Source organism: Pyrus communis, chromosome 10, assembly GCF_963583255.1.
Source record: "Pyrus communis chromosome 10, drPyrComm1.1, whole genome shotgun sequence".
NCBI classification, from domain to species: Eukaryota; Viridiplantae; Streptophyta; class Magnoliopsida; order Rosales; family Rosaceae; genus Pyrus; species Pyrus communis.
The window spans coordinates 26,582,032-26,609,609 of NC_084812.1; the positions used below are offsets into that span (position 1 = coordinate 26,582,032).

Below are 27,578 nucleotides of genomic sequence, written 5' to 3' on the forward strand. Positions count from 1 at the left end.
GAATGCTAAAATACATCAAAACCAAAGATAATATAAGCTCTCATATCATGCCACTAAGAAACAAGATACGCGTGTGCAAGCTCCAATCCTAGCATCCTCTATCACCATACATCTCTGCAAGCTCCAATCCTGCAATCAAAACAAGGGCAAGCGTAAATTAACACCATAAGGACACATTTATACTCCAGGACAATGCACAAACCCCATCTTGTAAGATAATTACCCTAACTTAAAGCCATGAAATGGTCACTTACATATTTTGTTGAAGGCTACAATGTCACAACTCTGAACATACTCATTAATTGGTTCGACAGTAAGATGTTCCTCAATGAGAGTGTCAACAGAGACCAGGTCATCAACAATTGTCATCATTATTTGCAACTTCTTAATCCCGTACCCAACAGCTACAAGTTTGGCTGCACCATTAAGAAAATAATAATACCGAATTAGCATCAAGACTAAAATTTGCAAAACAATACATTAGCTTCCACACTAATAACACAATAATATGTCCTCTTTAACAACAAATAAACCTTGGATGAAGGAAGAACTTACATGCTCCCCAATGCAAGCCTTCCAAGTGGACACTTCTTACAGCCTCCTCAAGCTTTTTCATGTCAGTTTCATCATCCCATGGCTTCACATCCAACAGAACCGACGACTTGCCAGACTCTTTCTTCTTTGTTGATGCCTTGATAGAAGCTGCACGTTCTTCCGCAGCCTTCTTCTCCTCTTCGGTCTCTTCCCCAAAGAGATCAACATCGTCATCATCGTCATCCTCAGCAGCTGAGGCCTGAAAATCATATCATGTTCTAACACATCAGTATAACAATCTTATGCAAGTTTTTCAAACTGATAAAGCAACACAGTCCAACTTCGCAAATTTCAATTATCCTTAAATATATGGAAAATTAAAACGAAGACATCCAAATACGCACTCGGTAAATAGGGAGGAAAAATAATTGCCTTTGTATCAGCTACAGGCGGTGTAGCAATTGCTTCCCCGGTGACAGGAGCAGATCCCTCAATAGTGACACCAGATCCTTCTCCGGTTACACCACTACAACAATGAATATAATCAAATAATTCAAAACAGTGTTCACAAATCAAAGAAATCCATTAGAACTAGTAACAAACAAAAAAACAAATCCATCAAAAGTTTTACGAACTTACGAAATCCTAAGAAGAGCAGCAATGTGGTTGTACCACCTAGACACATTCACAAATTCGGAAGAAGGGGCCTTTGAAAGAGCTGCATACACAGTGATATCATCCTTGGAAGCCTGATATCCAGTGATGTAACTGCGAGCAAGCAAGTAGTCATCGAGTTTCTTCAGGCCGGAGGCCGAGTTGACGTCAAAGAATGTGACTGCCATTGCTAGGTCTCCGGTGATTTTTCCTGCCACCCATACAAAAAAAAAAAAAAAGTCTTTCAACCCTAGATGATTACCACAGAAAAATATACATTATTTACATAAAATTCAAACATAACTATCAGTGCCAAATATCAATTACTAGAAAATTAAAAATCTTTCTAGGGTTTTACTGAAAATTCCTAATCAATTTAGTTCTAGGACTGAAAGAAAAACTAGAAAACGATTTCAATTGACTGTGAAAACGAAATTACCACACAGATTCATGAATTGCATATCCAAAAACACTCTGATTAGATAAAAAGTAAGGATCTTTAGCAATGGATGTGAGATTACCTGAAGAGCGAGAGAGCTGCAGAGCCTGAGAGAGAGAGAGTGAGGTGGATATTTTTAGGGTTCTAACGATTTTATAAGCAATTGGATTTCCTGGCTACATGCGGAATCGTTTAAATGGGCCGGTCCGAAACAAACAATGGTACGGCCCAACAAGTTTAAATAATATTGGTACGACAGAAGACGACACAAGATACGCCGTCGTTTTATGTTCTTTGCTCGCTTATGGCCTAACCCACCTGCGTCGACCTCGAGCAATTCCCAATTTCCAGTGGCCGGTAGGAAGGAGAAGAAGAGGGAAGAGAGTACAGAGAGAGAAGAAAGGAATGCCGAAGAGAACAACACACACGTACTCGAGCGAGGACGCAGCTCCGGATGGACCTGACTCTGATCTCTTCGTCTATTACTGCAAGCACTGTGGATCCCACCTCCTCATAACTGGTTCTCTCTCTCCCCTCTCTCCTTAGATACATAGATAGATATATATATATATATATATTGGTTTTACTTGGATTAGTTGTATGACTAGAAATTTATAAGCTTGAAAGGAAAATTTGGTTAATGCTAATTTAAATCGTAATTTTGTATTGGGTATAATCGCTGTTTCTGAAAAGATGGTTTCTTGAATAATATTTTGGGGGCTACAAACTATACTGAAGTGTGTGTTGTGTAAGATACCCAATTGCAGAAAATGCCGAAGAGGAAGACGGACAAGGCTTATGTGTTGGACAAGAGCAAGCATCTTGCAAGGCTCAACATTGCTGAGGCTGGAAAGGTTTTGTTGAAAAGGTGCTTAATTTCTTTAGTCTAAGTTAAAAATTGGGTGTTGTCACTGATGTATGTATGTTTAACACCAGCTGATCACCGGCCCTCGGTTTCTTGTAGTTTATTTCGTATTTGGGAGAGTATTTTGCAACTACTCCTTTTTTAAGCAAAGCTTGATTTTGTGATTAGTTTTTCGAGTACAATTGTTATGACTTTGCAACATTGTTGATGCCTTGAAATCTTGGTTGATATAATTATTCAGGGGGGAAGGGAAATTGGAGAAGCAATTTCGAATGAACTGTGTGGGTTGTGGACTCTTTGTTCTCTATCGCTCTGAAGAAGACTTGGAAGGTGCTTCTTTCATTTATGTTGTTGATGGTGCTCTAAGCACAGTTGCTGCTGAAACCAACCCACAGGTATGAAGAAAATTTACAGAAGGCTTTTTACCAACATCTTGTGTGGTACTCCGATTCTGGAAAAGGATTATTTTCTATAAATAAAGGGCTGTATATGTCTCACTATATCCTATCCTCCTTGTAATGCATCTTTTGGATTGTAAACATAGATTTTGGGCCGGCAACTAAGCAATTTGTTTCTACATGAGCATAGCAATTCCCTTTTGCAATGTTGTCATGTTTTCTTTTTATGAACATCCATATATAATCACTCCATCCATATTTACTAATTGGGTAATGTGATGTGTGTAGGATGCTCCTGTGCCACCTTGTATATCAAACCTAGAAGGGGGACTCGTTCAAGTGGCTATAGAAGTGGAAGATCGTGCACAACGCTCAGCAATCACAAGTAAGAGAAAATATTAAATGGTTTTCTGTCATCTTATTCAGCATGCAATGCTTGCTTGTTAGGTCAGATTACTATCATAAGTCAGAATTTCCTGCATGTACTTGAATTGGATTTTTGGATTTCTTGTATGACAAGTACTAGTCCTTTTGAGGTCTGTATGCATCCCACAACACCTGTAGTTGGCAGTTTTAATATGTAATACTTGCCAAAAGTTAATTGTCGGCTGGAAATTTAGATCGCTGATAATTTACACACTTCTTGCTCTTATGCCAGGAGTGAATGCTGATGATGTAAGAGTCACTGTAGCTGCACCTGCTGCTCGGGGAGAAGCAAACAACGAGCTCTTGGAATTCATGGCCAAAGTATAATTCTGCTTTTCTTTGTTAAATTTTTAGGATCCCAATCTTTTGGAACAAGTGTTAATTTAAGCCTTAACTCAATTGCTTTTTTGCATAGGTGTTGGGTCTGAGACTAAGCCAGATGACTCTTCAGAGAGGGTGGAATAACAAATCAAAACTCCTTGTGGTGAGTTAAACGAGTTTTACTATCTCTCTTTCTCTCTCTCACTCATTCATTGGGTGGCTTCTTGATGATCATAATCTGTTTCAAATGTCCCTGAGAAAGCGATATCGGTTTTGTCAAAAGAAGTTTTCCAAGATTGTATACATTAACTTCGGTGTTAGACTCTATTCACTGATTTAGTTTCTGGATGCACAAATACATGATACATCTACTCTGAAAAACTTAGGATAGGACAGCTTATCAAAGTAACGGTACTGTTTATAAAATAATAGCAATCACAAGTAACGGTAGCATGAATATAAAAGCAACGTATGAGGATGACCCCTAAATTACCTATGAGTTATAGTTGCTTAAGGACATGTGACGTGCCAATTTAACTAAGAAACTTCTTATGTACTAATCTAACTTATCTTGCTAGCTTTCTTCCTTATCATTTGGTGATTGTTTCAGGTAGAGGATTTGTCTGCTAGGCAAGTATATGAGAAACTTCTGGAGGCTGTGCAACCTTGAGTCTTTACAGTGCAATTTCAAATGTCAACTCTAATGAATAACATCAGTCGACGTGTATGTTTACAGCTTACCCTGGACATCAGCGGTACAAATTATTCTTGTGTTAGTTGTGATGCAATATGAATCTTCAATTGTACAATCCCGAGTCTTTTAGGCAATAGCTCCATATAACTCATCTGTACTCTTGTACTTGATAGTGATAAAGGTTTGGTTGATTATATGCACCATTTCTGTTTCCGTTAGAACCCACTCTCTCTACTCTCACCTCTGTGAAAGATGTTAGCAATGTGATAAATAAGATTAGTGTCAATTTTTGCGCTAGTAGGGAAGGGTTTACGAAATGTGATTCCTCGTGGTAGTCAATCACGCAAATGCTGCCCGAAATTCAAACAAGATTAGTGTCAATTTTTGTTTAAGACAAGTTGGCTTAGGCATGTGGATGGAGTAACTGTGAGCAATATCCTTTGGCACATGGTTCTTGCTTACGAGAATGATGCACGTTGCAGAATTTACAACATATATTCAGTGTTTGTGTCACCAAACAAACCCTCAAAGCCAAACGTTATAACAAGTGATTAGGAATGTATTAAAGTTTAATAATACTTGATTATTAAAACAAACTAACAATCTGTTACATCGGAAATGAAACTACGAGTACAAATCCTAGATTAAAGTTAAAATCGACGCATAAAATATAAAACCACCAAAAGGAAATATGCTCCTCAGTTTTAAGCAGTGTGTGAGAGGAGCTAGAAGGTACATGGTTCGAAGTTGGCAGCGCACTTCTCCGGGAGCTGCATGGCCATGTTGCGATCAATTCCAGAGATCGGAGGGCCATTGACGAGCACACAGAGGCAAGGCTGGCCAAGAGCTTTGAGGGCATTGCAGCAAGTCTCACTCGGCGGAATGGGGCTGAAAGGAACAACTGCTACTCTGCAGGGTATTAGCTGAACTAGTGCCGAGAAGAAAGTGCTTGTACAAGTAGTTCCCTGCCCTTGATCCACCAAACCTGTCATCACTAACACAAACACCAAAATTGGAAGAGCCATAATTTTCCTGCTAGTAAACCTCATCTTAATTGAAAGTTAGAACTAAGATTAACCGTTAATTATGCTTTGGTAGTGTTAGGGAGAAGGTGTCTCGAATTTGGATTTATAGGGGATGACGGGGGCCTCATGCTATCATGCATGTCCCTCCTACTCAAAGGTCACACCTATGATGCCATTATTTTCCAGCTCTGTTGCTCATCGGTACACAAAAACTAGTCAAAAATACAGTGTGCTAGTTGTTGTAGTTGTTCAACTCAAATTTCATGACCCTTTGTATTTTCTATAATTTATTTATAATTTTCCAGCTTATCCCTAATCAGTTTCTTCATCCTATCGACTACGAAAATCACTCAGAAAACGTCCTGCACCTTTCAAACGCATGGTGCAAATCGAAACAGTTCAAAACAAGTAAGAAACCAAAACTAGATATTCAAGAATGCAAAGAAATGGTAAAACTATAATTGCTGGAGGAGCAAAAGAATGTCAGTACATGATAAAGAGATAAATAATGACACGACACAATTGGCCGTACCCGACCTTCTTTATTACAATTCAGATCAACCACAAACGCCTTTTCACAATGTTGTTCTGATCGTTATAATACGTTATGATTTCAACATGTAACAAGTTGTCAAACTTAATCTTTGTTTCCTTTGAGATTGATTACTGCAAGCTCCTGTTCAACAAACTCTCCTGCATGAATGGGCGGGTATTTGCTCGCAAGCGGGGATTCTGCAAAGTGACCTAAGGGCTTCAACACAGCATCAGATGCTATGTGCGCAAACAACTACATGGCAAGAAACGTCACAACTAAGCATACAGTGCATTTGGATATTTATTTATATAAAACCAAAGAGAACGAGATGGTATAATGACAACAATATGACTGGCTTCACTCACTGTTGAAGATACTCTCCATAGTAAGCGATTTTGCTCCGTTGCTAGTTTGATTGCATCAATCGTCCTGTTTGTTATGATAACTTCATGCATTCCAGCTATGCAATCTCCTGCAGTCAGCCATTCTATCTGCATTGAAAAATTGTGTGAATGGAATACAACTAGCATAAAGATTTAAAATGCAACACATGCCGAAGGAAACCAACCTAAAACAGCTATATGCATCAAGGAGAACTTAATTTTTAGCACACATAATTGACAAACCTACTTTTTTTTCTTTGGTACAATTAGCACACCAAATTTAATTTTTAGCACCGTTTTATCTTTCAAACATAAGACCTGCATAACCTTTTTCTTTGTTGCTACTTAAACATCTACATACATGATAATATATCAAAAGTTCATTGATGAAAAAGAAACACCAATTCCCATCTCCCTGCCAATTTGAAGTATGATTAGATAGATATCGAACAAGATATTGTTCCAGTAGTTAAATTAAAGTTTGAATATGTCTTTCAAAAGTTAGGAAACATGGAATGTGTAAAATGTATTTTCCATTGGCGTAACTGTATTCCAAAATTCAAATTGTTTTCTAGTGACAGTCACTGTAGTCCGTTGGCAACTAGCTTTGAAAACTATTCGATTATTACTTTATTACTAAGCACAACAGTTCAAATATTTTTACCTGCTTCCCAGTCTGAATGAGAAGACATCCTACAGGAACCTTCACCTCAACTTTTTGCCCATTTTTAAGCCAAATATTCAGACCTGGGAATCTACTTCTGCCGTGAATAGTTATAAAGTTGAGGTCATAATGATATCCTGCAAACACAGTACCCTCTTGGCCATAACGCCGAAGGTCACTTCCTGTTGGAGCTAGAAGGTGCGGTCCCTGGGTTCGAAAACAAAGGGCACTTAGCATAAAAGGCATAAACTTATCCAGGAATCGGCGAATGCAATGGAAGAGAGTCTAGTTCATGACACGACTCATCCACAAGTTGGTGATTGTCGAAAATGCAGCATGTAGACAAAATGCATGTTATTGCTCTATAAATGACCACAAGGCAATGTATTTAATATAGTTATAAAGTGATTGAAGAATATGACCAGTCCAAATTCATCCTTATAAGTAGGAGAAACAAAACAAAACTAAGAAGTGTTTTAAAATAAAACACTAGTGGCGTTATGGAGCAAAGCAGAAGGTATTCAATAGAATGCAACTTGAATTGGGAACACATATGTGGCAGGGTGGTTAAAGATAAGAAAAGTGATGGATACTCGATATAGAACCTCGCATGGAATTGAAAGGCATATAGACATGTATATACATATGAATATAGACATGAATGCAAGTTTCGATTGACAGCCATTGGTCACCTGCTTCATAAGAGAAGTGAATGCATCCTTTGGCAAGCCAAATCCAATGGCAGCCATTTCAGCAACAGCCTGGAAAGAAAGAAAGAAGGTAAACATTTTAATGATGAATATTTTGATGATATTGGACGATTTACAAAACAAGCACGCAGCTTGAACGATCTGAAAACACAAATCAGTGGCTCACCTCTATTGCGGAAATCATCTTGTAACCCCACGAATCCATGGTATCTTTCCATTCAGGAAACTCCTCGGGTACGACGGGCTCTGCATTAAGCTCCTAGAAAACAAGAATAGCATCACTATCATCTTCTTCATCTTGATCATGGCAAGTAGAACAATAAGCATTGACTTTTAAACAGTGTTTGTGCAAAGTGAAAATCAGAAAAGCAAAGAAAGAAGAGACCTGAAAGCGGGTTTTCGAGGGTCGAGGACCCACTCTCCACATGTATCGCCATTTGCGATCTGCCCCTTTGGGGATGGATGGCTGGGACTCTTTGGGTATTTCCTTCAATTTCTCCTGCATTTCTTCATCAACAAGGCTTCTGGGGACTTCCACGCCTTCCGGTGTCACACCAACCTGTAATGTGTTATCCCCATCTCACTTTCCAAGTTTTGAGCAACAACAACCGGATTTGGCAATTTCAATTCACACCACAAATGACCCAATTTTACACAGTTTCTATTAAATACAGGTGATAAAAAAAATGGATGAAATAAAAATCAAAAGGGTACCCAGATGAGCCCCCAATCAGCAATCACCGAATTGGGTTTCAAAATATAAATTTTCAAATTTTTTCATTTGTGGGCGACATTTTCTTGGGAAACAAACAGTTCAGAACCCCACCTGGTAATGCAATTGGGGCCTCTCCTGGAGTCGCTTGAACTCCGGCGGACTGTCGAAGTACCTCTCCATCATATCAAGGAAGCGATCGTTGTCCTCCGCCGTACATCTGGGATCCTTTACCAACAGAGCTCCCGTTTCTCTCAGACTCCGACTAACCTCGCCGCACAACTCCTTCACTCCGGCCTCCTCCGATTCCAAGTACGCGCCCAGATCTACCACCGTCAGCTCCATCTTATCGATCCCAAATCCAAAAAATTTGATACGAGATTCTTGATTTTTGAGGGCTTATAAATGTTTGGGGATGGCGGGAGATTTTTCTATTTAATTTTGTTTCTGTTTTTATTTTTTCCAATGTTTGCATTTTAAGCGTCAAACGTTTGAGTCAGCGGAGAGATGCGTGTCGTGTGTAACACAAATTGTTTTTGTATTTTCGTGTGTAACACTAATTGTTTTTGTTATGTTACAGTAATAATGTTCTTTGATTCGCTTTCCCTTCGTTGTTCTGTATTATTCTGACACGTGGACGTGGCAATCTGAAGTGGATCGTACCAACGGTTTGCCGCGAAACTTGGAACTCCTTGGGTCAACAAGCCCAACCCAATAGAATGATTGGGCTGGTTCGAGGTCAATATAGAAGATAGCCCAACATTTTACGTCCAACAATATGTCCCAAGACACTATAGTCTAACGCATTCTGCAATAAACACAAGTTATGCATTTTTATTTTTTTTTCAGGAAACATGGTGATTTTTCAGAATTTACTTGCATTTGTATTAATAATTGGTTCTAAAAATATTTTCACCAAAAACGCTTTCAGTCATTTTAAAAATATTTTCAAATGGGCTTTATATTTCTTTGGACGCCTCTTCTCCTTCATAGGGACATAAACGAGAGTTGAGTCGACCTACTTCGATCCCTCCAAGAAGTTCAGTAAAGCAATATTTAGTGTTTTTTTTCCAACCTACTTCAATCCAAACTCATCTAATAGAAGTCGTTCTTCTTTCTCTCCTCTCTCTCCTCTCTCTTCTTCTCAACCTTGAATTAAATCTTTACAAATGCTTACCCGAGCTAAATTCTTATGATTCATTTTAGTTAACCTCCTTTTGAATTTTGTAAGAACTAAAAAGGAACATGCAACTTGCAACACTTTCATTAAGGGCTGTTAAAATCACTCTCCACCTTTGAAGACAAATTTCATCCGTTCTTCATTTATGTGTTTAACTCATTCTTCTCTTTGGTTCTAAATTAGTAGTTTTTTTTCTATTTATTTATTGGTGTAATAAGACGTTTTTAAAATATGAGAGCACATCATGGACAATAGAAATAAAAGTATGATCAATTTTAGAAGCATATATTTTGGACCAGAAAAGGCACGATGACATGAGTCAATATCATGGGCTTAAAAGACACCTTGATATGTGTGTGGATTGAAGGCTCAAGACCTATAGGGTAGGCAGATGTCGGGCCCTTTGAGTTTTTGGTGAGGTATGCTCACGTTGTCGGGGTAAAACTGTCATATTGAACTAAAAATCTACATGTCATTCTTTTATTATTTGTGATTAATTTATATCTCCACATTACCCATTTAAATTGGATAGAGGAATGGGATAAAAGCTTTTATAGGTGGAGGGGTCTCATGATGTATTAGGCAGACCGGCTATGTTGTGCTAGTATGATGCAAACTAGCTCTGCCGACAACTACATGAAGTTATTGAGAGGGCTCTAGCAGGTAGTGGCGTCGTAGCACGAGACATGACAGAAAACTCTTGAAGAGTCAACCCTCCCCTCCTTATGTCGTGGAAGGCACGTTGGCAAAAGTGGGATATCATGAGCCCAAATGACACTTGATATATGTGTAGGCTACAGGCCCATAACCTATATGGTAAGCATATGCTAGCCTTTGAGTTATGGTGTGATATGACATCGATGTTAGGAGTAAAATCATTATATTGAGCTAAAAGTCTACGTATCATTTTTCTATTAAATGTAATTAATTTATACCCCACATTAACCATTTAAATCGAAGAGATGAATGGTAAAAAAAGCCTTATATATTCTCATAAAGATAAATCTGGAAAAGGATCCATCTTTCTCAAAAGTGTAAGTTTTCACTCAAATTAGTAGCATAATAAAAATATAATATACACCTCCACCATTATAAAGCCACACCTACTTTTGAGTTGGAAACTTCACCATAAAATAATATAGCAAATTGCCCTCGGACAAAAAAATGTGAACAGTTACTAAAAAAACCTATACAACAAAACAACTGTTATGTAAAACGTGGGTTCGAACTCTGTCGGCTTCCTAATTTAACGTTTAATCTAACAAATTTATCATTTGACAAAAAAAATATATATTGGGGTGTATTCAATTGAGAATTTGAGAGACTTTAATGGATTTTTATGGAGTTAATTGATTTGTAGAGATTCCATATAAAATTTTGATTCAATTCTCTCGAAATCTCATGAGAAGAGGCGAGATATGCGGATGCTTAAAAGTTAAAATACAATACGAAATCTCTCCAATTATCTCTAATTCCTCAACTTTCTCTAATTCTTTAAAATCAATTTCTAATTGAATACACCTGGAATGTTATAAACTTATTTAAAATTTTAATTGAATACATCCGGATTTTTAAGTATTTTAATAAAATATCTTAAAATTTTAATTGAATACATCTTGAATTTCGTAGAATCACTTAAAAACCTGATTAAATACTCTAGAATCATTAAAAGAATTAAAATCTTTCAAAATCTCAATTGAATACACATCTAAATCCGAAAATCATGTCAACTATAAATTTAAAATGTTGGACACCATTCATATGAGTTTTCACACACAACGTATGCACCTAGCAGACTCGTTGAAATTCTCGAACACTTCCTCATGTCTCTGACCAAGTCTGTTGAATTTTTCTCACACACAACATATGCACAGAAAATAGAAACATTTTATTTAACTTGGAAATGATTTGCATGCATAATCAGTGCATGAGTGAATATAAAGATAGGAAGTTTTGAGTTGTTTCCTTGCAAGCTAATTATATTTGGTTTAATTGAAACCTTCTATTTTATGCCAATGAGTTACTATTTTATATTAATATATATGTGTTTGTGCCGAGAGATGGTAGAGACGTCGGAGGTTGAAGGTTTTAGCGGGGGTAGAGAGCGCTGATCAGAGAGAGTCAATAGCTGGATAGTACAAGAGGTAGTAAGTGTGTTCTCTTAATGGGAGAGAGTATGGTGATAGAGTAGAAAGATGATTATGATTTTTATTAATTTGGTCGTTGATGTGGGTTGGGCTTTTTTTTATTTAAAATTTTAATTATTTTCTAATTATTTTTGTCTTTTAAAATTATTTTCTTGAACTGTTTTTGTTTTAAAATAAATTTTTACTTTTTAACTTCTTTAGATTGTTGTTGCCCTTTTTTGGCGTTTGAGGCTTCAACTTTTTTTTCCTTTCTCTTAGAAACCCACTTAATTATTAAAAAAAAAACATTTGTATAAAATACTTAAAAATGGTAAACATGGATTTTTATTAAACGGAGGAAAGCAAAATTTATAGTAATTTTAGTGGATGGGCCATTCAAATGCATTTTTTTATTATGGAAAAAAATCACATGTATTTGTGTAATTTTGGTTTGTTTATTGCTCCTAGTTAATTTTATATCCTTTCAAAATACATACGAATATTTAATTCAACTAAAAAGGACAATAACGATGTTTGATTTCTAAGGAAGTTAAAAAGAAAATATATTTTAAAAGAAAAATAGTTCAAAAAATTAATTTGAAAAGATAAAAATAATTTGAAAATAATTAAAAATTTAAATAAAAAAGCCCAGCCCATGTCAATGACTAAATTAATAAGAATCATAATCATCCCTCTACTCTCTCACTCTACTCTCTCATAAAGAGGGGCAGACTTAGCCGCCTCTCATTCTCTGCAGGTACTGCCTCTCTCTGCTCCTTGCTCTCCATCCCTCCTACAGCCCTCAGGCTCCGACGTCTCTACCATCTTTTCTCTTTTCTCACGCACAGATACATATATATAGATATATTTATATATATCGCCCCAGCTGCAGGTAATATTTTTGTACTCACTTCTATCCATTTGCTTTCTCCCAATCCCTCGTTTGGTTCCCGAGGAAATATACTGACAATGAAGCAAATATGAATGTTTTATTCTTGCGTTTTTCAAATAATGAATGAACGATTGTTGCTCTTGGCTCAGTTGATTGAAAAGTTATATGTATATATGTATGTATATGTATATAGCGTCTTTCGGTTGTCTGCAAAATGACGAAATGGAAGGTTGAATAATTTTTTTGTTTTCATTTTCTATCAATTTCTTGGCAGCCAAACGGGAATTAATTGTTTACCCGTTTATATAATGGCTGTATTTTGCAAGAGAATGCTTTCGTGACCTATTTTAGAATTTTTCTTGAAATTTGTGTCTTTTCCATTAATCTTTGTTCAAGTTCGTATGCATTTTTAATTAGTAGGAAAGATGGAGGCTTTCCATGTTTTCGAATTGGGTATCATATGATAATGGCTGGAGCAAGTGCTTATGACTTGGGCATCTTGACAATATTATCAGAATAGGGGGTGAAAATGGCTGGAAAGTCGAATAAGGGGAGGAACCGTAGAGGTGTGAGCAATGCTGTGGTCCCATCTGATGCTCCTGTGAAAGATAACTCAAGTGCTTCAGAGCCCATTAAAGCTGAAGACAATGGTGTTCCAGCTGTTGAAGAATCAACTGATGCTAGTCTGGAGGTAAAGGAGTCTGAAACAGAAAATTCAATCAGCCATACTAAGCAAGGTGAATTTAGTATTTGGGCCTTCAAATATTTATTTCTGGAAAAGACCTCTTGTTGATATGCCATTCCCATGTTCAACATTTTGTCTGATCTTTACAATGTCCTATTTTCTTTTCAGTAGAACAAAAATTTTACCACATGAAAGAAGCAAAGTAGATGCCAACATACATAAACATGTAGACATTTACTTAAACTCACATGTGTGCATGCATCTGCGGGTACTCGTATACTCTAATCATGTTTGCCTAGATAATTTGGATAGATAGAAAAATAGTTACATTTCTTGGTAAATAACAATTTGATCCAAGAACCAGATACAAAAGACATGTTCTACACTTCATATTTTTGTTGACAATTTTAGGATGAATAGAATTACTTATACAACGACAAGACACGAACATTGCTTGGACATATAGGGAAATGATAAGTTATATATATACATATATGATTGCAGTCACACATGCACACCATATACACATATGTAGCTGCATTCATATTCAACAAAATAAAGGAAGAAGATCAAGAGTGAAGCCTTGTTCTTTCTTTCTTTCTCCCTCTCAAGTGTCTAATTTTGTTGTTGCATTGGTGTCATTGAAAGAAATTTGCTCTGACACAGGATATCAGCGATCTCTGGATTTTTTTACAACAAACGTTATGTGTGCTGAGTTTTTTTTTATCCTACAAAAAAAAAAAATATATATATATATATATGTGTGTGTTTGACACTTCTTTAGAGGCAATTCCAATGCATTACTTTAGCTGGATTCCCTTAGTTTTGAGCAAATAACAACTGAATTTCTTCGGAGTAAAAGTTCATGGTTGAATGCTCATATAGCTTGCCTGTCAAGAGTATTTCCCTTCAATAGCAATTTGTATTTATGTCTTTTATTATCATTAGCAGAACCTTTAGCTTTCTCATTTGGTTATCGAAAAAGCCGTCTATCTCATTCTGATAATCCATGTCCGTGAGAGTGCAGGTGACCTTCATCTGTACCCAGTTTCTGTCAAGACACAAAGTGGCGAGAAGCTTGACCTACAAGTGAGTTAATTTTGATTGCTATTAATATAATTTTTTATTTAATTTGCTGCAAAATGCAAAAGGTAATGCAATTTGAGCACCTGTTCTCATATTTAGTTGACACATCTAATAGTTCAACTACAGAAATTGAGATGTCTATGTCTCCTAGTTAGATATTTTGTGTCCTTCCACTGTCACGTTTTGTTTGACTGTATCCATTATAATTTCCAGTTGAACCCAGGAGACTCTGTTATGGATATAAGACAATTTCTGCTTGATGCGCCAGAGACATGTTTCTTCACATGTTATGACTTATTGCTACACACAAAGGATGGCTCCACTCATCATTTGGAAGACTTTAATGAAATTTCTGAAGTTGCTGATATTACCATTGGTGGCTGTTCCTTGGAGATGGTTCCTGGTATACTAACTCTCTGTTGCTTTGGGGTTCCAAGTCTTAAAAAGGATCTTCTAATGTAAATATATTTTTTGGCAGCTTTATATGATGATAGATCTATACGGGCTCATGTTCATCGTACGAGAGAATTGCTTTCCCTTTCTACACTTCATGCGTCACTATCGACATCACTTGCATTACAGTATGAGACTGCACAAAACAAAGTGGCGAGCCCTGGAGGTTTGAGATATAGTTCATTTAACATTAAGTCATAATCTTTTCATTTATCTTACCTGTTATCGAGATTTGGAAGTGCTTTAACTTGGCACTCCTGTAATTCTCTGTGATCTAGATACTGTGAAAACTGAGGTCCCAGAGCTTGATGGTTTGGGTTTTATGGAGGACATTGCTGGTTCATTGAGCAATTTGCTATCTTCACCCTCAAAAGAGATCAAATGCGTGGAGAGTATGGTGTTTTCATCCTTCAATCCTCCACCAAGCTATAGAAGGTGAACCATGACATCTCTTACTTGCATCTGATAACATAAAGATAATTTCCCCCTAGAAAATGTCTTAACTATGTACTGTTTGGTGTTTTTGTTGTCAGGCTCGTTGGGGATTTGATTTATTTGGATGTAGTAACATTGGAGGGTAATAAACACTGCATTACTGGGACTACAAAAATGTTCTATGTCAATTCGAGCACGGGGAACACCCTTGACCCTAAGCTGAGTAAAAGTAATTCCGAAGCAACCACACTTGTTGGACTTTTGCAAAGGATTAGCTCTAAGTTCAAGAAAGGTACTATAAATGGTTTATACATTATTTACCTGTATTATTTATTTATTTTTTAAATTTTGAAGCTTACAGATGTTTGATTAATTATCTTCTACTGTTTCCCATTTGAAGCTTTTCGTGAAATTTTGGAGTGGAGGGCATCTGCACATCCTTTTGAAAATGTGCAGTCTTTATTGCCACCAAATTCATGGCTAGGGTTGTATCCAGTTCCAGGTTAGTTGAACTTAATTGTACCTGAATTTTTACTTCAAATGAGGATCTTTGGGTGGTAGAAGGTGGCACTCTCCTTGGGCAAACTTTTATCTCATATTTAGCATATTTAGCAGTCTGGCCAATTGGCTGGTTGCCTCTTTCAGGCGTTTCTGCTACTGATGAAGATTACTGTACTATGAATTCTTCCCTTAAATATAAAGGAAATAAATTATAACGATTTTAAGTTTAACTCTTTGTGTTGGTTTGGTATATATTGGATGTGAAACCTGCCTTGGTTATGATACTTGAGCATGATCATTGTTTCTTGTTGTTTTTAAGCTGCCATTATATCTGACTTTGCCTTCAATTTAGAGTTCAACAAATTCTCAGTCATAATTCTATATGTTTTCTTTGTCTGGAACCTTTTGCAAAATTCTTATCAGCTCGTTTTCTTTTTCTCATGTCTTTTGTGGCTATGAATAATCCACAAATGACAACGAATTTCACCATAATCATTCTTAAAGTAGGAATGTTTAACCACATTACATGCAAATCATTTTCAGTTTGTTTGTGGTGAATATTCTTGTTTCACTATTTTGACCATTGCAACTTAATTGTAGGGTGTTGTTTTCTAAGGTTGTCTTGTTCATGTATTTGTTACTTATGGCACTATTATAGGGCATAACGAAGTTGGTTTTCTGAGTTTCCTTGACGTTATGCTTTATCTTTACATATAAATACATTTTAAGGGATCTTCTATTGTCAGATCACAAGCGTGATGCAGCTAGAGCAGAGGATTCCCTTACTCTTTCATATGGGAGTGAGCTAATTGGCATGCAAAGGGATTGGAATGAGGAGTTGCAATCTTGTAGGGAATTTCCGCATACAACTCCTCAGGAAAGGTAATGATTTCCGTTAAAATATTGGGTTCTAATCTAGTTATGTATGTCCTTTATAATTTTCCGGTAATTATTGTCACTCAAGGTTTTGTGTTTTATATTGTGTCTTTATCTCTCACAAAGTCCTTATTTTGTAGAATTTTGCGGGATAGGGCTCTGTACAAAGTGACTTCAGACTTTGTTGATGCAGCTATTAGTGGTGCTATTGGAGTTATTAGTAGATGCATACCTCCTATAAACCCAACCGATCCAGAGTGCTTCCACATGTGAGACTGGCCTGAAACAGATTACGTTAATTTTCTTAGTAATGCTATACTTGAAGACTTTCAGTTAGGACATTATGTCTATGAATCACTTTGTCAGCTGCCTAAATGGCGAGTAGTTTTGTGTTAATAACTGTAACTCTGTAAAAACAATGTCACAGCTCCTCAGTATGCTAATTATTGCTACCTTTTAATTGCCTTTTATTGAAATAATTTTTTCAGCTGTGTAGGCTAATTAGATCCCACTTTACTGTAATTCTGCTGATATTGGCAATATGTTATACATATTTGGTTTGTGCACATGCATACATGTATTTTGATTCGCTTTTCCTATAGGGGGCACATCATTTCCATTTGAGGGTTTCTGCATTGAATTTGAACTTTGAGGCTCTGCTTTAAGTTATCTCGACATATTAGACATGCTTGTTTTGATAGATTTTGGTACTCATGTACTTCCCAGGAAATATATTTCTTAAGCATATGGTTGTAACCTTGATTCTCATCGCATGTGCATGCATATTGTGATGATAGATTAAATTACAATCATATGTTCAATGTCTATTGAATTGATATAAGATTTTGGTCTTTTTGGCTCTAGGTATGTTCACAATAATATATTCTTCAGTTTTGCTGTTGATGCGGACCTTGAGCAACTGTTTAAGAAACATGCATCGTATTCTAGTCCAAAGATAGGGGCCACTGGTTTTTTACACAGTTCTGAGAAGGCTCCTGACAGTTTGTTGCATGGAGAGAGTGCAATTCCCAATGGAGAAAAATGCAAAGGATCAAGTACGGTTGATGATGCCACTGAATCCTCTACTGATGTTTCTGCCGATACTCAATTGGGTGAAACTGAGCAGGCTACTTATGCTTCTGCAAATAATGATTTGAAAGGCACTAAGGCGTACCAGGAAGCTGATGTCTCTGGACTTTATAATCTTGCTATGGCCATAATCGATTACAGGGGGCACAGAGTAATAGCTCAGGTGTGCCTCGAATCTGATGTTCTTTCTATGTTCTATAACTTTGTTACTCTTATAGAAATTGGTATTCTTAAGGCTATAGCTACCAAGTTGCAAACATCATGGTTTTTAGAAGCAAAATTGCCTATTACAGCCTGAACTCTCATACCCCCCCTGGCTACACACCCCTATGTGCATGTGCATTTGTCTTTCTCTTATTAATTTTATTTGTATTATATATCCGGTGATAGTTTTGCTACTAAAATCTATCTTTAGGATTCTTGAAATCCAAAACTGTTGAAAAAGTAGTTATTGTTAAAGTTGCCTTTCTAATTACTGAATTTATTGATTCTATCATTCACAACAAATTTTTTTTTTTTTTTTTTTCTTTTAAATTGCCATGCTTGCTATAGATTATTTTTTATTTTTTATTTTTACTCTTTTTTGGTTTTTTAATAAGGAACAACTTTTGCTATTTGATTGCTCTCTCCTTATTCTATCTCTAACTCATTGGCATTGACACCAGAGTGTTTTACCGGGCATTCTTCAAGGGGATAAATCAGACTCTCTTCTGTACGGTTCTGTTGATAATGGCAAGAAAATATGCTGGAATGAAGAGTTTCATTCCAAGGTGAGGATTTGAAGCTTAGCATATTATATGATGCTGCCAAATGTACCATATTTTGATTTTTTTTATAATCATAAAACTGCTTTCTTTCTTTGTAAAACAGGACTTTATTGTGCAATTTCTAAGATTTTATTATGTTTAGGTGGTGGAAGCAGCTAAGCGCCTTCATCTGAAAGAGCATACAGTCCTGGATGGATCTGGAAATGTTTTCAGATTGGCTGCACCGGTGGAATGCAAGGGTATTGTTGGTAGTGATGACAGGTAAATATCTTTTTCCGCATAAGTTTGGATTCTTCTGTGTGATGTTTGACTTCTCAGAACTCCTGTGTTGATAGCTTCCTCCAAAAGAATCTCTATCTGTTTGTTGAATATTTATTCATGCAATCAAGAATTTACATTCATATAGATCTAACTTAATACACATGTTTTAACTCTGCCCCCTATTTCAGGCATTATCTCCTCGACTTGATGAGAGTGACTCCTCGTGATGCAAATTTCACTGGATCTGGGTCCAGATTTTGTATCTTGAGGCCAGAACTAATTACTGTCTATTCCCAGGTAAGATAATAATACCTTATATCAGTACTATATTTGAATTTTTTTTTTTCATAAGCTCTAAATATGAGCCTTTTGTGTATTGGGAGAAGGCCCAAGCTGCTGAGAAACCAAAGTCTAAGTCTAAAGATGGAGAAGGTATTATCACCACTGATTCTTCAGTCATCACTGATGCTAAGCAGGTAAAATTTCGCCGATTCAACTGCAGTTTATAGAGTTTATGAACGTTGCAATTTTTGTTAGACTTGTTTCTGCATTTTCAGTATGTTTGTAAAGTTTAGTCATTGATTTTTTATGTCTTATTGGTCCCTATTTGACGGGAAAGGGGGTTTTACATATCTTTTGGAGTTGGTAATAATTCCCATAGTATGTTAATAGTGTTAAAGGTACACTTATCATCTGTTTGGACAGTATGATTTTTTATCCATTTCCCAATGGACCTTAAAGTAATTTGGGTGATGTGGCTCTTTGGATGGCTTTTCACAGGACATAACGGAAGAAGGGAAAGCCACAGATGCACAAGAAAGTGCGTCTCCAGCTCCACACACTGATAGCTCTGATCCATGTGAAGAAATTCTTTTTAACCCTAATGTCTTCACTGAGTTTAAGTTGGCTGGAAATGAGGAGGTGTGGTTTTTTACTTTGTAATTTTTTTCAGTGGGTTTGAACATGTATCCATTTATTTGTTTTCTTTTTTCCAGGAGATAGCAGAAGATGAAGGAAATGTGAGGAAAGCCAGTTTGTATCTTACAGATGTTGTGCTTCCAAAATTTATACAAGACCTCTGCACGCTTGAAGTATCACCTATGGACGGGCAGACACTAACTGAAGCACTCCATGCTCATGGAATTAATGTTCGCTATATTGGAAAAGTAAGCATTATGGCTTTAATTAATACTTCTAACTTTTGTAAGTATTGATGGATAGAAACTGTGGAAGTAGTCCTTTTTCTTTTCCTTTTGAGGTTTTGCATAAAATGTAACAAACAAGGTCTGATGACTTATGTGATTGGGATAGTGTATTTGATGCATTTTGGATTATTTTAACAGGTGGCTGATGGGACCAGACATTTACCTCATCTTTGGGATCTTTGCTCCAATGAGATAATGGTTAGATCTGCCAAGCACATTCTCAAGGTGATAGGCATTTCCTTATCTGCTTGATCTGATATTATCACATTCTTTTTATTTTATAAAAACTGAGGTGTTGTCTTGTTGGCACCAGGAAATGTGGCACATTACAATGTTATTGCCGTAAAATCTACGTGACTATAAACTAACTTATTTGGTTCAGTTCTCTAGGAGGGACACAACTCCTATGATGTCAGATTTAATTGAGTGCAGACCAATGATGCTTACGTGACTTAGATACTATAGGAGTGGGGAACTTGACCTCTCGGGTACTTCCGTTATGTGATATATTTTTCTGGACCAATGCTTCAGCTGGAAATGTCTGCTCGTTTTCCTTTTATGATATTCCTTGCTATTTTATAAGAGAGTAAAAATTATCCTGTTGAGGACCAGGAAATGTGGCGTCTTACAGCATGTTACTGCCATAAAACCTTTGTTGTTGGTCATAAATGAAGCAGTTTGATTCAGGTTGCAGTTGAGAATGTAGATCGTAATGCATGTACTTAGATACTTTAATGGCGGGGAACCTGTCCCGTAAAGGACTTCAGTAGTGTGATATATTTTCTTTAGATTTATGCTGAAGTTGTAAATGGATAGTTTGTGCATTGAGTTGTTGCTTAATTACATAGACGGTTTTGGCTAAGAAATATCCTTTCAAGTTTCCCGTCAGACCATTAAACAGCATCCATTTGGCTGTTACAGTTTTGGAATTTTTATGCGTCGTATTTGCTTTCCTGCAAAGCAGTTTGTACATTTGTTTTACTTTAATTTGAACTGCAACTTTTCATGATTGATGCCTACTGTTTGTAATTGAGCTCCTATATTCTGGGACATCCATTGGAAACCATCAATTCTTGTGAGAGCTTGTTGCTTGTTTGTGCCTATTTGTACTTTGACGCTATTATTTTGGACCAAGGACATGATTGGGAAACAGTTGACTTGGATAGGTTATATATATTATAGGTGTTAAATATCGTTTTAGTTCCATCCTTTTGGCTTTCAAAATTATTGTCCAGTAACGGTAAAAAGTAAAAAACATTGAGGTCCTTGATGTTTGGTGGAAAGTGGTTCATGGTTTTCTTATTCTGCAGGATGCCTTGAGAGAAACAGACGATCATGATATTGGGCCCGCAATCACCCATTTCTTCAACTGTTTCTTTGGAAGCTGTCAAGCAGTTGGCTCAAAAGTCACTGCTAATAATATGCAGTCTAGAACACCCAAAAAAGTAAGTCTCATAGAATTTAATAGTACCAACCGATTGAAAAAATAATTTTTTGTCAAATTGTTTTCTTAGTTACAAGTTATAACTTATCTGTACAACTTCATGGCAATTCTCATCTAATTTTATCTGTCATCCTTTAATGCTCATCTGAGAACTCTTTTGCAATCAGAAACTGAAGCTATATGCATTTGAATATTAATTTTTAACTTTTGGAGAAACATAAAATTGTACCAAGTAAATCAGAGAAAATTTCGTTTATTAATTGAAAATTGTTGAGCAGGGTTTGTGACTTCAAGTTCCTTTATCTTCAGGAACAAACAGGACAGAAATCTCCAGGAAAATCATCCAAGGGTCAAGGAAAATTGAAGGATGGAGCATCTGCTAGAAAGAGTCGATCCTCATTTATGCTTGCTAGCTCAGAAACTCTATGGTCCGACATTCAACAATTCGCAAAACTCAAATATCAGGTATTAAGTATCAATATTATTGGACTGTCCTGGAGAAATTAGATTTCGTTTAATAATTTTTTGATGGATGTTCATACATGAACTTTTTGGCATGAGGAATTTGCATTTGCTTGATTTTTTCTATTGGTCGCCTATTTCTTTGAGTTTGTCTGCTTCTGCACCCACCTCTTCGACAGGTTACATATTTTTGAAAAATATGAGCACTTCATGGGGACCTGGTGATTTTATTTCAAATAATTTATCATTTGTGGTATGGGAACATTTTTCCATATTTTTAATGGCGTTTTACCATTTCCTGAGCTATATAAATTAAAATGAACTTATATATGGTTGGTGGATCTTCATGTTTATTACTTGATCCTCATATTTTACCTTTGAGTGGTGTGTATCGTTATATATTTTACCTAGTTTCCCATTGTTGATAGTTTGAGTTGCCGGAGGATGCTAGGATGCATGTAAAGAAAGATTCTGTTATACGTAATCTTTGCCAAAAGGTAACTCTGAATTCTTCTTGTCCAATGTACTTGATTGTTACTCCAATTTGTTTCAATATCAATTGAGCTTCTAAATGGCCGACAACTCAACTTTGATTTCATTTTGCAGATGGGCATTACAATTGCAGCTCGCAGATATGATCTTAACTCTGTAGCACCCTTCCAAATGTCAGATATCTTAAATCTTCAACCTGTAGTGAAACACTCAGTTCCTGTGTGTTCAGAAGCTAAGGATCTTGTGGAAACAGGAAAGATCCAACTCGCCGAGGTATGCACTTTATTGCGTGTCATTATAGCATCAGGTTCCAGATGTGAGGAAAAGTTCTCGACCAGAACAGACTTGTTGATGAGAAACTTGAAGTCAAAGCTAATTCTCAAAGATGATCAAGACCGACTTAAAAAGTTATATTAAAATTTAGAATATAACGTAGCATTTCAGGGTGTATATTTTTGTATGTTCTAGTTCTGGGATATCTACCATGAATATAAAGATGGCATAGGTTTTTATATTTAAATATAAAGATGCTGCATTTACCATGAAAATAAATATATTTCAATTCTGGAATTTTCTGAAATATAAAGCAGCATTTCAACTTTCAAGATGTTGGTGGGATTTTTATTAATTTGGAACTCTTCACCATAAGAATCTATAAAGATCTTCTATCAGTTAATTGTTGTCAATGACTCAACACCATGTTCCAATACTGATTGGTTTAATTATTTACTGTATACTTTTGTTTTCCTTCTAGGGAATGTTAAGTGAAGCCTACACATTATTTACTGAGGCATTTTCGATACTTCAGCAGGTAACTAATATTATTTGGTTGTTCTTAAACTTTCCTCGATGCGTCTATGTCTAGCACTATTATATCCTTTTTGTGATTTCAGGTTACTGGTCCAATGCATCGGGAGGTTGCTAACTGCTGTCGGTATGCATATCCTCTTTATACTTTTCAGCAGATTTTTTGTATTTATAATTAGATATTCATGATGCTGATAACATTTGAGCTAAGTATTTGCTGCGCTGAGTTTCAGGTATCTTGCCATGGTTCTGTATCATGCAGGAGACATGGCTGGAGCCATAATGCAACAGCATAAGGAACTCATTATAAATGAACGCTGCTTGGGCCTAGACCACCCTGACACTGCTCACAGGTATTGCTTTTGGTGTTTATACCTGTTTCAGTAGCTAAGATGGTGGTTGCATGTATATATTTTGAACTTAATTTTCCCGTTAGTCTTTTATTTTCTGACAGTATAACATAAACTCAAACTGTTAATTATTGAAATTCTTTATTGGTTGCTCTTTTGAGGAGTACATTATTGAAATTCGTGATTGGTTACTCTTTCGAGGATTACTATGAAGATTGTCACTGTACCTTTTTCTTAAGATGTGTTAATATTGGAATCTTGATGAGATTGTTTGTGTTTTGACATTTTGATTTACGGTGACTTATGAAAGTACCCATCCTATATTCTTATAGTGGATGTAATGTCATAATCAGTTTAAAAATTCTTTTATCTTGCATGAGAAGGTTGTTTTCTCTTTAAATATTAATTGGTTTATTTGTGTTTTTATGTTAACCTGTATAGTACTAAACAGTGTTCACACACTTGCCTATCATGGTTGATATTATTCTTTCTCTTTCGCACTCCCTTCTTTTTCTGAATCTGATGCTCTCCTTGTCTTTGCAACTTTGCTACTGCAGCTATGGAAATATGGCTCTTTTCTACCATGGACTCAACCAGACAGAACTCGCACTACGGCACATGTCGAGGGCATTGCTCCTGCTAAGTTTGTCATCTGGACCAGATCACCCTGATGTTGCTGCAACTTTCATTAATGTCGCTATGATGTATCAAGATCTTGGGAAGATGGATACTGCTCTTCGATATTTGCAAGAGGCCCTGAAAAAAAATGAAAGGCTTCTGGGGGAGGAACACATCCAGACTGCTGTATGCTATCATGCACTTGCTATTGCATTTAATTGTATGGGTGCCTTCAAGCTCTCTCACCAGGTATGTTGTGGAAGAGTTGTCTTTTTAATGTAATTTTCACTTGAACAATCTCATTCCATGCACTGGGCAACTTTATAGTGCAATTAACATTTTATAACATTTGGTGTGGCAGCATGAAAAGAAAACCTATGACATACTTGTCAAACAATTGGGCGAGGAGGATTCTAGAACACGTGACTCTCAAAACTGGATGAAGACATTTAAGATGCGTGAGCTACAGGTAAGCGGATGGCATCCTTTAGTAGCTTGCACAGTGAAAACATATTGAAGGGTGATTGCATAATATATGTACTTTAGTAGTATTTGTTTCTGATTCCTAAATTTATTTGTATCTTGTTCCAATAGATGAATGCACAAAAGCAAAAAGGTCAAGCTTTGAGTGCTGCTTCAGCTCAAAAGGCAATTGACATCTTGAAGGTACTTTGGATTTCTTCTTTTTGCTTATAAATTTGAAATTTTGTTCAATTGAAGGATAATTGGTGTGTTTCCTAAGTCATGGTCTCATCGTTACATTTCTCCTATTTCTGTTCTACATCTTTTCATATTTCTAATTATTTGTGAAGGACACAAAAAGGCCCAATAAACCTAGTCCGTCTCCTAATGCTTCCGTTCATAAAATATTCTGATGTATTGTCGGAATATTTTATCAGAAAAGAAGAATAAGAGGAACTGTGGGTAACGTCTTGAAAGAAGAATATGGAGAGATTTGTGTAATATTGCCACCATAGTGATCCTTAAACTGCTAAACCATGCTGTTTTGTGTCTGGGTTATAATTTACACCAAGAATCTTGATTTCCAATTAATAGTTTACTTTGCCTGTCAGGCTCATCCTGACTTGATGCAGGCATTCCAGTCTGCTGCCAAATCCGGTGGGTCTGGGAGCTCTAACCCCTCCGTCAACAAATCTCTTAATGCTGCAATAATTGGTGATACTCTTCCAAGAGGTAGGGGAGTTGATGAGAGGGCTGCTCGTGCAGCAGCTGAAGTCAGGAGGAAGGCAGCAGCAAGGGGCCTCTTGGTACGCCCACACGGTGTTCCAGTCCAAGCCTTGCCTCCACTTACTCAGTTCCTCGATATCATCAACTCAGGTGCGACCCCACCAGTTGCTGCAGAAAATGGAGAAACCGATGGAGCGAAGGAAGCCAATAGTCATCCTGCAAATGGCTCAGCTGATGTGAAACAAGAGCAAGCAACAGCGGAGCAGGAAGCTCAGCCTCCCGTTGGATTGGGCAAAGGCTTAGCAACACTGGACGGCAAGAAACAGAAATCGAAAAGCAAAGCCGCATCTTGAAATTTTGAGCATCGAAGTTTTATTGATCGACACCAAGGTGGGTTTTCGTTGCGAGGTTTTGATATTTTGAGGTAAGAATATTTTCTGTTGGTTTTGAGGATTAGAAACTAGTCCAAGGAATTTGTGGAGCAAATCGGTTCAATATAATTTGCCCTAGTACGTCAGGATGGAAAATTTCAATTGACATGTTTTTACGTTTATTTGAAAGCAGTTCCCTCTATTACATGTAAAACTGCCTTGATTATTTTCCTGATTGGAGGATTAATCAGCCTTCAGTTCCCTCGGTTGTTTCTGTGCGTCAAAAATGAAATAAATTGAAGGGCATTTGACAAAGGTCTGTAAATTGTTTGTTCATCATATGCTTGATAAAATTATTTTCGGAGCCGGAAACTTGGCGGATTGTAGTTTTTTTTATTTGACTTGTATCGTCTTGTTTGGATTTATAAACGTAGATCATAACTTCGTCTAAGCTCTATATCACTGTTATGTTTGAAATCCCAATTGGATTAAACTTTGGTGAACAAGCTAGATGGCCGCAGGCCCGCAGTACAACCACCAGCATGCATATGCACTTTCCATCGTTGCCGGCACCATCACACTACACTTTTGGCCTCACCCGACCACGTTATCACTAGCAGCATCCAGAAAACACATCCAATCGTACCACTTTTTGAATTTTGATGAACTACACCACTAACGTGGTAGGTAGTATCGATAACTACTTACACTTCAATGAGCAAAAAAATTGATGAAACGAGTGTAAACGGCTCAGAGTCTTGCATTACTTGGAGGAACACTCCCAAACGATGAAGAGGAGAGCATGCTTTATCAAATTGAATGGTTTTCAAGGACATGGTTCTCACTTCTCACTTCTCAAAGAAAGAAGAAGGTTTATAGAGCTTACTGTTGTTACGCTCAAACACAACTCTACACGTCACATTTGTGGACACCGTCTAACAGTGGCATGCCTATTCTCTCTTTCTCGAGCCATCTCGTGGCATTGAGGCCGAAAGCAACGCGAGACAAATGCGTGTTGAACCCAATCAAGTTTTGACGTCAGCACACCATATATGTACTCTTGATGCTTTTCCTCATCTTTCAAAACCTACAAAAAGTAATTAAAACATTTTCTTTTTAGTATGTACGTAAGTTAATAGTAATTAGTAAATCAATTCTGAAAAACAGGTAGAACCTCACAGACCTTTCAAACTTGTTGAAACTTGTCTTCTGCATAAATAAATTACACGTGCGGTATCAAAATGAAGAAACAATGGCATGATATTCCAATCAACTACCGAACAAAGTAATCGGTATTCAGAGCTCCCGGCAACCCTCTTTTTTTACAGACTGCAACAAAGGGAATCCATTTCTTCCAAATTCGAAAACCGGAAGAAACGAAAAGAGGGTTTGTGTTTGAGTTACCACTGTTGTTCCTGAATGCGCTTGGTGTGTTTGACACTGCTGATGATTACTTGCAACCTTCATCATATGGGACTCGCTTGTAAGAAAGGCATTGATCCTTTATATGCCTCATGTTGATTAGCTGCCACTTGTGCTTCCTTTCTCTTGCTTTCTGATAACCTTGCCCTGCCCTAATCTCATTGATGCAAACCTTAAAGCTTCAACACGCGTTTTCTTCATATAGCAAGTTGTTCAACCTCGAGTTCGCCTCAGGTGAATGAGTGGCTGCCGCAAGTTGTTCAACCTCAAGTTCGCCCCAGGTGAATGAGTGGCTGCTGAATCCTATCACCATGGAGCTTGTATTTAGCAAGTTCATCAAACAAATATTGCTTCAGTGCCAAAAGTTTGAGAATTTGGTGCATCATTTTCGACATATTATTTCTGTACGTAACTCGTAAAACAATATTCAATTTTTTTGTGATCGCGTGCTTGCGACTGTTGTTAATCAACTCGCTTGTCCTGCATTGCTTCTCACATACTTGCAAGG

The 27,578-nt window shown here is 36.8% G+C and overlaps 4 protein-coding genes across 5 annotated transcripts; 2 read left to right on the plus strand and 2 right to left on the minus strand.

Moving 5' to 3' along the window:
• Window positions 1–246: 246 nt before the first annotated feature.
• On the minus strand, window positions 247–1,840 carry LOC137746927 (elongation factor 1-delta-like). Its single transcript, XM_068486937.1, has 5 exons — window positions 1,710–1,840; window positions 1,174–1,399; window positions 967–1,060; window positions 556–793; window positions 247–416 (listed from the first exon to the last, which is right to left on the minus strand). Exons 2-5 carry the CDS (start codon window positions 1,374–1,376, stop codon window positions 247–249), a joined length of 705 nt encoding a protein of 234 aa, XP_068343038.1. The 5' UTR covers window positions 1,377–1,399; window positions 1,710–1,840.
• On the plus strand, window positions 1,808–4,531 carry LOC137746926 (UPF0235 protein At5g63440-like). Its single transcript, XM_068486936.1, has 7 exons — window positions 1,808–2,147; window positions 2,381–2,495; window positions 2,734–2,887; window positions 3,179–3,275; window positions 3,549–3,637; window positions 3,732–3,800; window positions 4,248–4,531. Exons 1-7 carry the CDS (start codon window positions 1,808–1,810, stop codon window positions 4,305–4,307), a joined length of 924 nt encoding a protein of 307 aa, XP_068343037.1. The 3' UTR covers window positions 4,308–4,531.
• Window positions 4,532–5,858: 1,327 nt separating this feature from the next.
• LOC137748554 (uncharacterized) lies at window positions 5,859–8,794 on the minus strand. The gene is made up of 7 exons (XM_068488723.1): window positions 8,475–8,794; window positions 8,034–8,207; window positions 7,815–7,907; window positions 7,631–7,699; window positions 6,939–7,145; window positions 6,257–6,382; window positions 5,859–6,143 (listed from the first exon to the last, which is right to left on the minus strand). Exons 1-7 carry the CDS (start codon window positions 8,703–8,705, stop codon window positions 5,994–5,996), a joined length of 1,050 nt encoding a protein of 349 aa, XP_068344824.1. The 5' UTR covers window positions 8,706–8,794; the 3' UTR covers window positions 5,859–5,993.
• Window positions 8,795–12,388: 3,594 nt separating this feature from the next.
• Window positions 12,389–25,963, plus strand: LOC137747014 (clustered mitochondria protein-like). 2 transcript variants are annotated; one of them, XM_068487010.1, is made up of 29 exons: window positions 12,389–12,558; window positions 13,074–13,295; window positions 14,271–14,332; window positions 14,543–14,732; window positions 14,808–14,948; window positions 15,061–15,217; window positions 15,316–15,509; window positions 15,618–15,719; window positions 16,465–16,600; window positions 16,735–16,863; window positions 17,459–17,846; window positions 18,349–18,453; window positions 18,593–18,711; window positions 18,900–19,008; window positions 19,098–19,187; window positions 19,492–19,632; window positions 19,707–19,877; window positions 20,055–20,141; window positions 21,227–21,361; window positions 21,670–21,825; window positions 22,251–22,319; window positions 22,429–22,587; window positions 23,069–23,125; window positions 23,208–23,248; window positions 23,355–23,474; window positions 24,029–24,338; window positions 24,451–24,558; window positions 24,684–24,755; window positions 25,163–25,963. In XM_068487010.1, the coding sequence occupies exons 2-29, from the start codon at window positions 13,088–13,090 to the stop codon at window positions 25,628–25,630; spliced, it is 4,224 nt and encodes a 1,407-aa protein (XP_068343111.1). In that variant the 5' UTR covers window positions 12,389–12,558; window positions 13,074–13,087; the 3' UTR covers window positions 25,631–25,963. The 2 variants fall into 2 exon arrangements, with proteins under 2 accessions (XP_068343111.1, XP_068343112.1); XM_068487011.1 differs by having other exon boundaries at window positions 13,079–13,295.
• Window positions 25,964–27,578: the final 1,615 nt, after the last annotated feature.

Coding starts and splice junctions, on each gene's coding strand:
- LOC137746927 (XM_068486937.1), bottom strand. CDS start 1,376: ATGGCAGTCACATTCTTTGACGTCAACTCGGCCTCCGGCCTGAAGAAA. Junction 1,061..1,173: donor GCTGCTCTTCTTAGGATTTC/GTAAGTTCGTAA, acceptor TCATTGTTGTAG/TGGTGTAACCGGAGAAGGAT. Junction 417..555: donor AGGCTTGCATTGGGGAGCAT/GTAAGTTCTTCC, acceptor TTAATGGTGCAG/CCAAACTTGTAGCTGTTGGG.
- LOC137746926 (XM_068486936.1), top strand. CDS start 1,808: ATGCGGAATCGTTTAAATGGGCCGGTCCGAAACAAACAATGGTACGGC. Junction 2,148..2,380: donor ATCCCACCTCCTCATAACTG/GTTCTCTCTCTC, acceptor GTGTTGTGTAAG/ATACCCAATTGCAGAAAATG. Junction 3,638..3,731: donor TCTTGGAATTCATGGCCAAA/GTATAATTCTGC, acceptor TTTTTTGCATAG/GTGTTGGGTCTGAGACTAAG.
- LOC137748554 (XM_068488723.1), bottom strand. CDS start 8,705: ATGGAGCTGACGGTGGTAGATCTGGGCGCGTACTTGGAATCGGAGGAG. Junction 6,383..6,938: donor TCATTCAGACTGGGAAGCAG/GTAAAAATATTT, acceptor TTTTCAATGCAG/ATAGAATGGCTGACTGCAGG. Junction 6,144..6,256: donor TATGGAGAGTATCTTCAACA/GTGAGTGAAGCC, acceptor CTTGCCATGTAG/TTGTTTGCGCACATAGCATC.
- LOC137747014 (XM_068487010.1), top strand. CDS start 13,088: ATGGCTGGAAAGTCGAATAAGGGGAGGAACCGTAGAGGTGTGAGCAAT. Junction 14,333..14,542: donor GCGAGAAGCTTGACCTACAA/GTGAGTTAATTT, acceptor TATAATTTCCAG/TTGAACCCAGGAGACTCTGT. Junction 17,847..18,348: donor GGCACAGAGTAATAGCTCAG/GTGTGCCTCGAA, acceptor CATTGACACCAG/AGTGTTTTACCGGGCATTCT.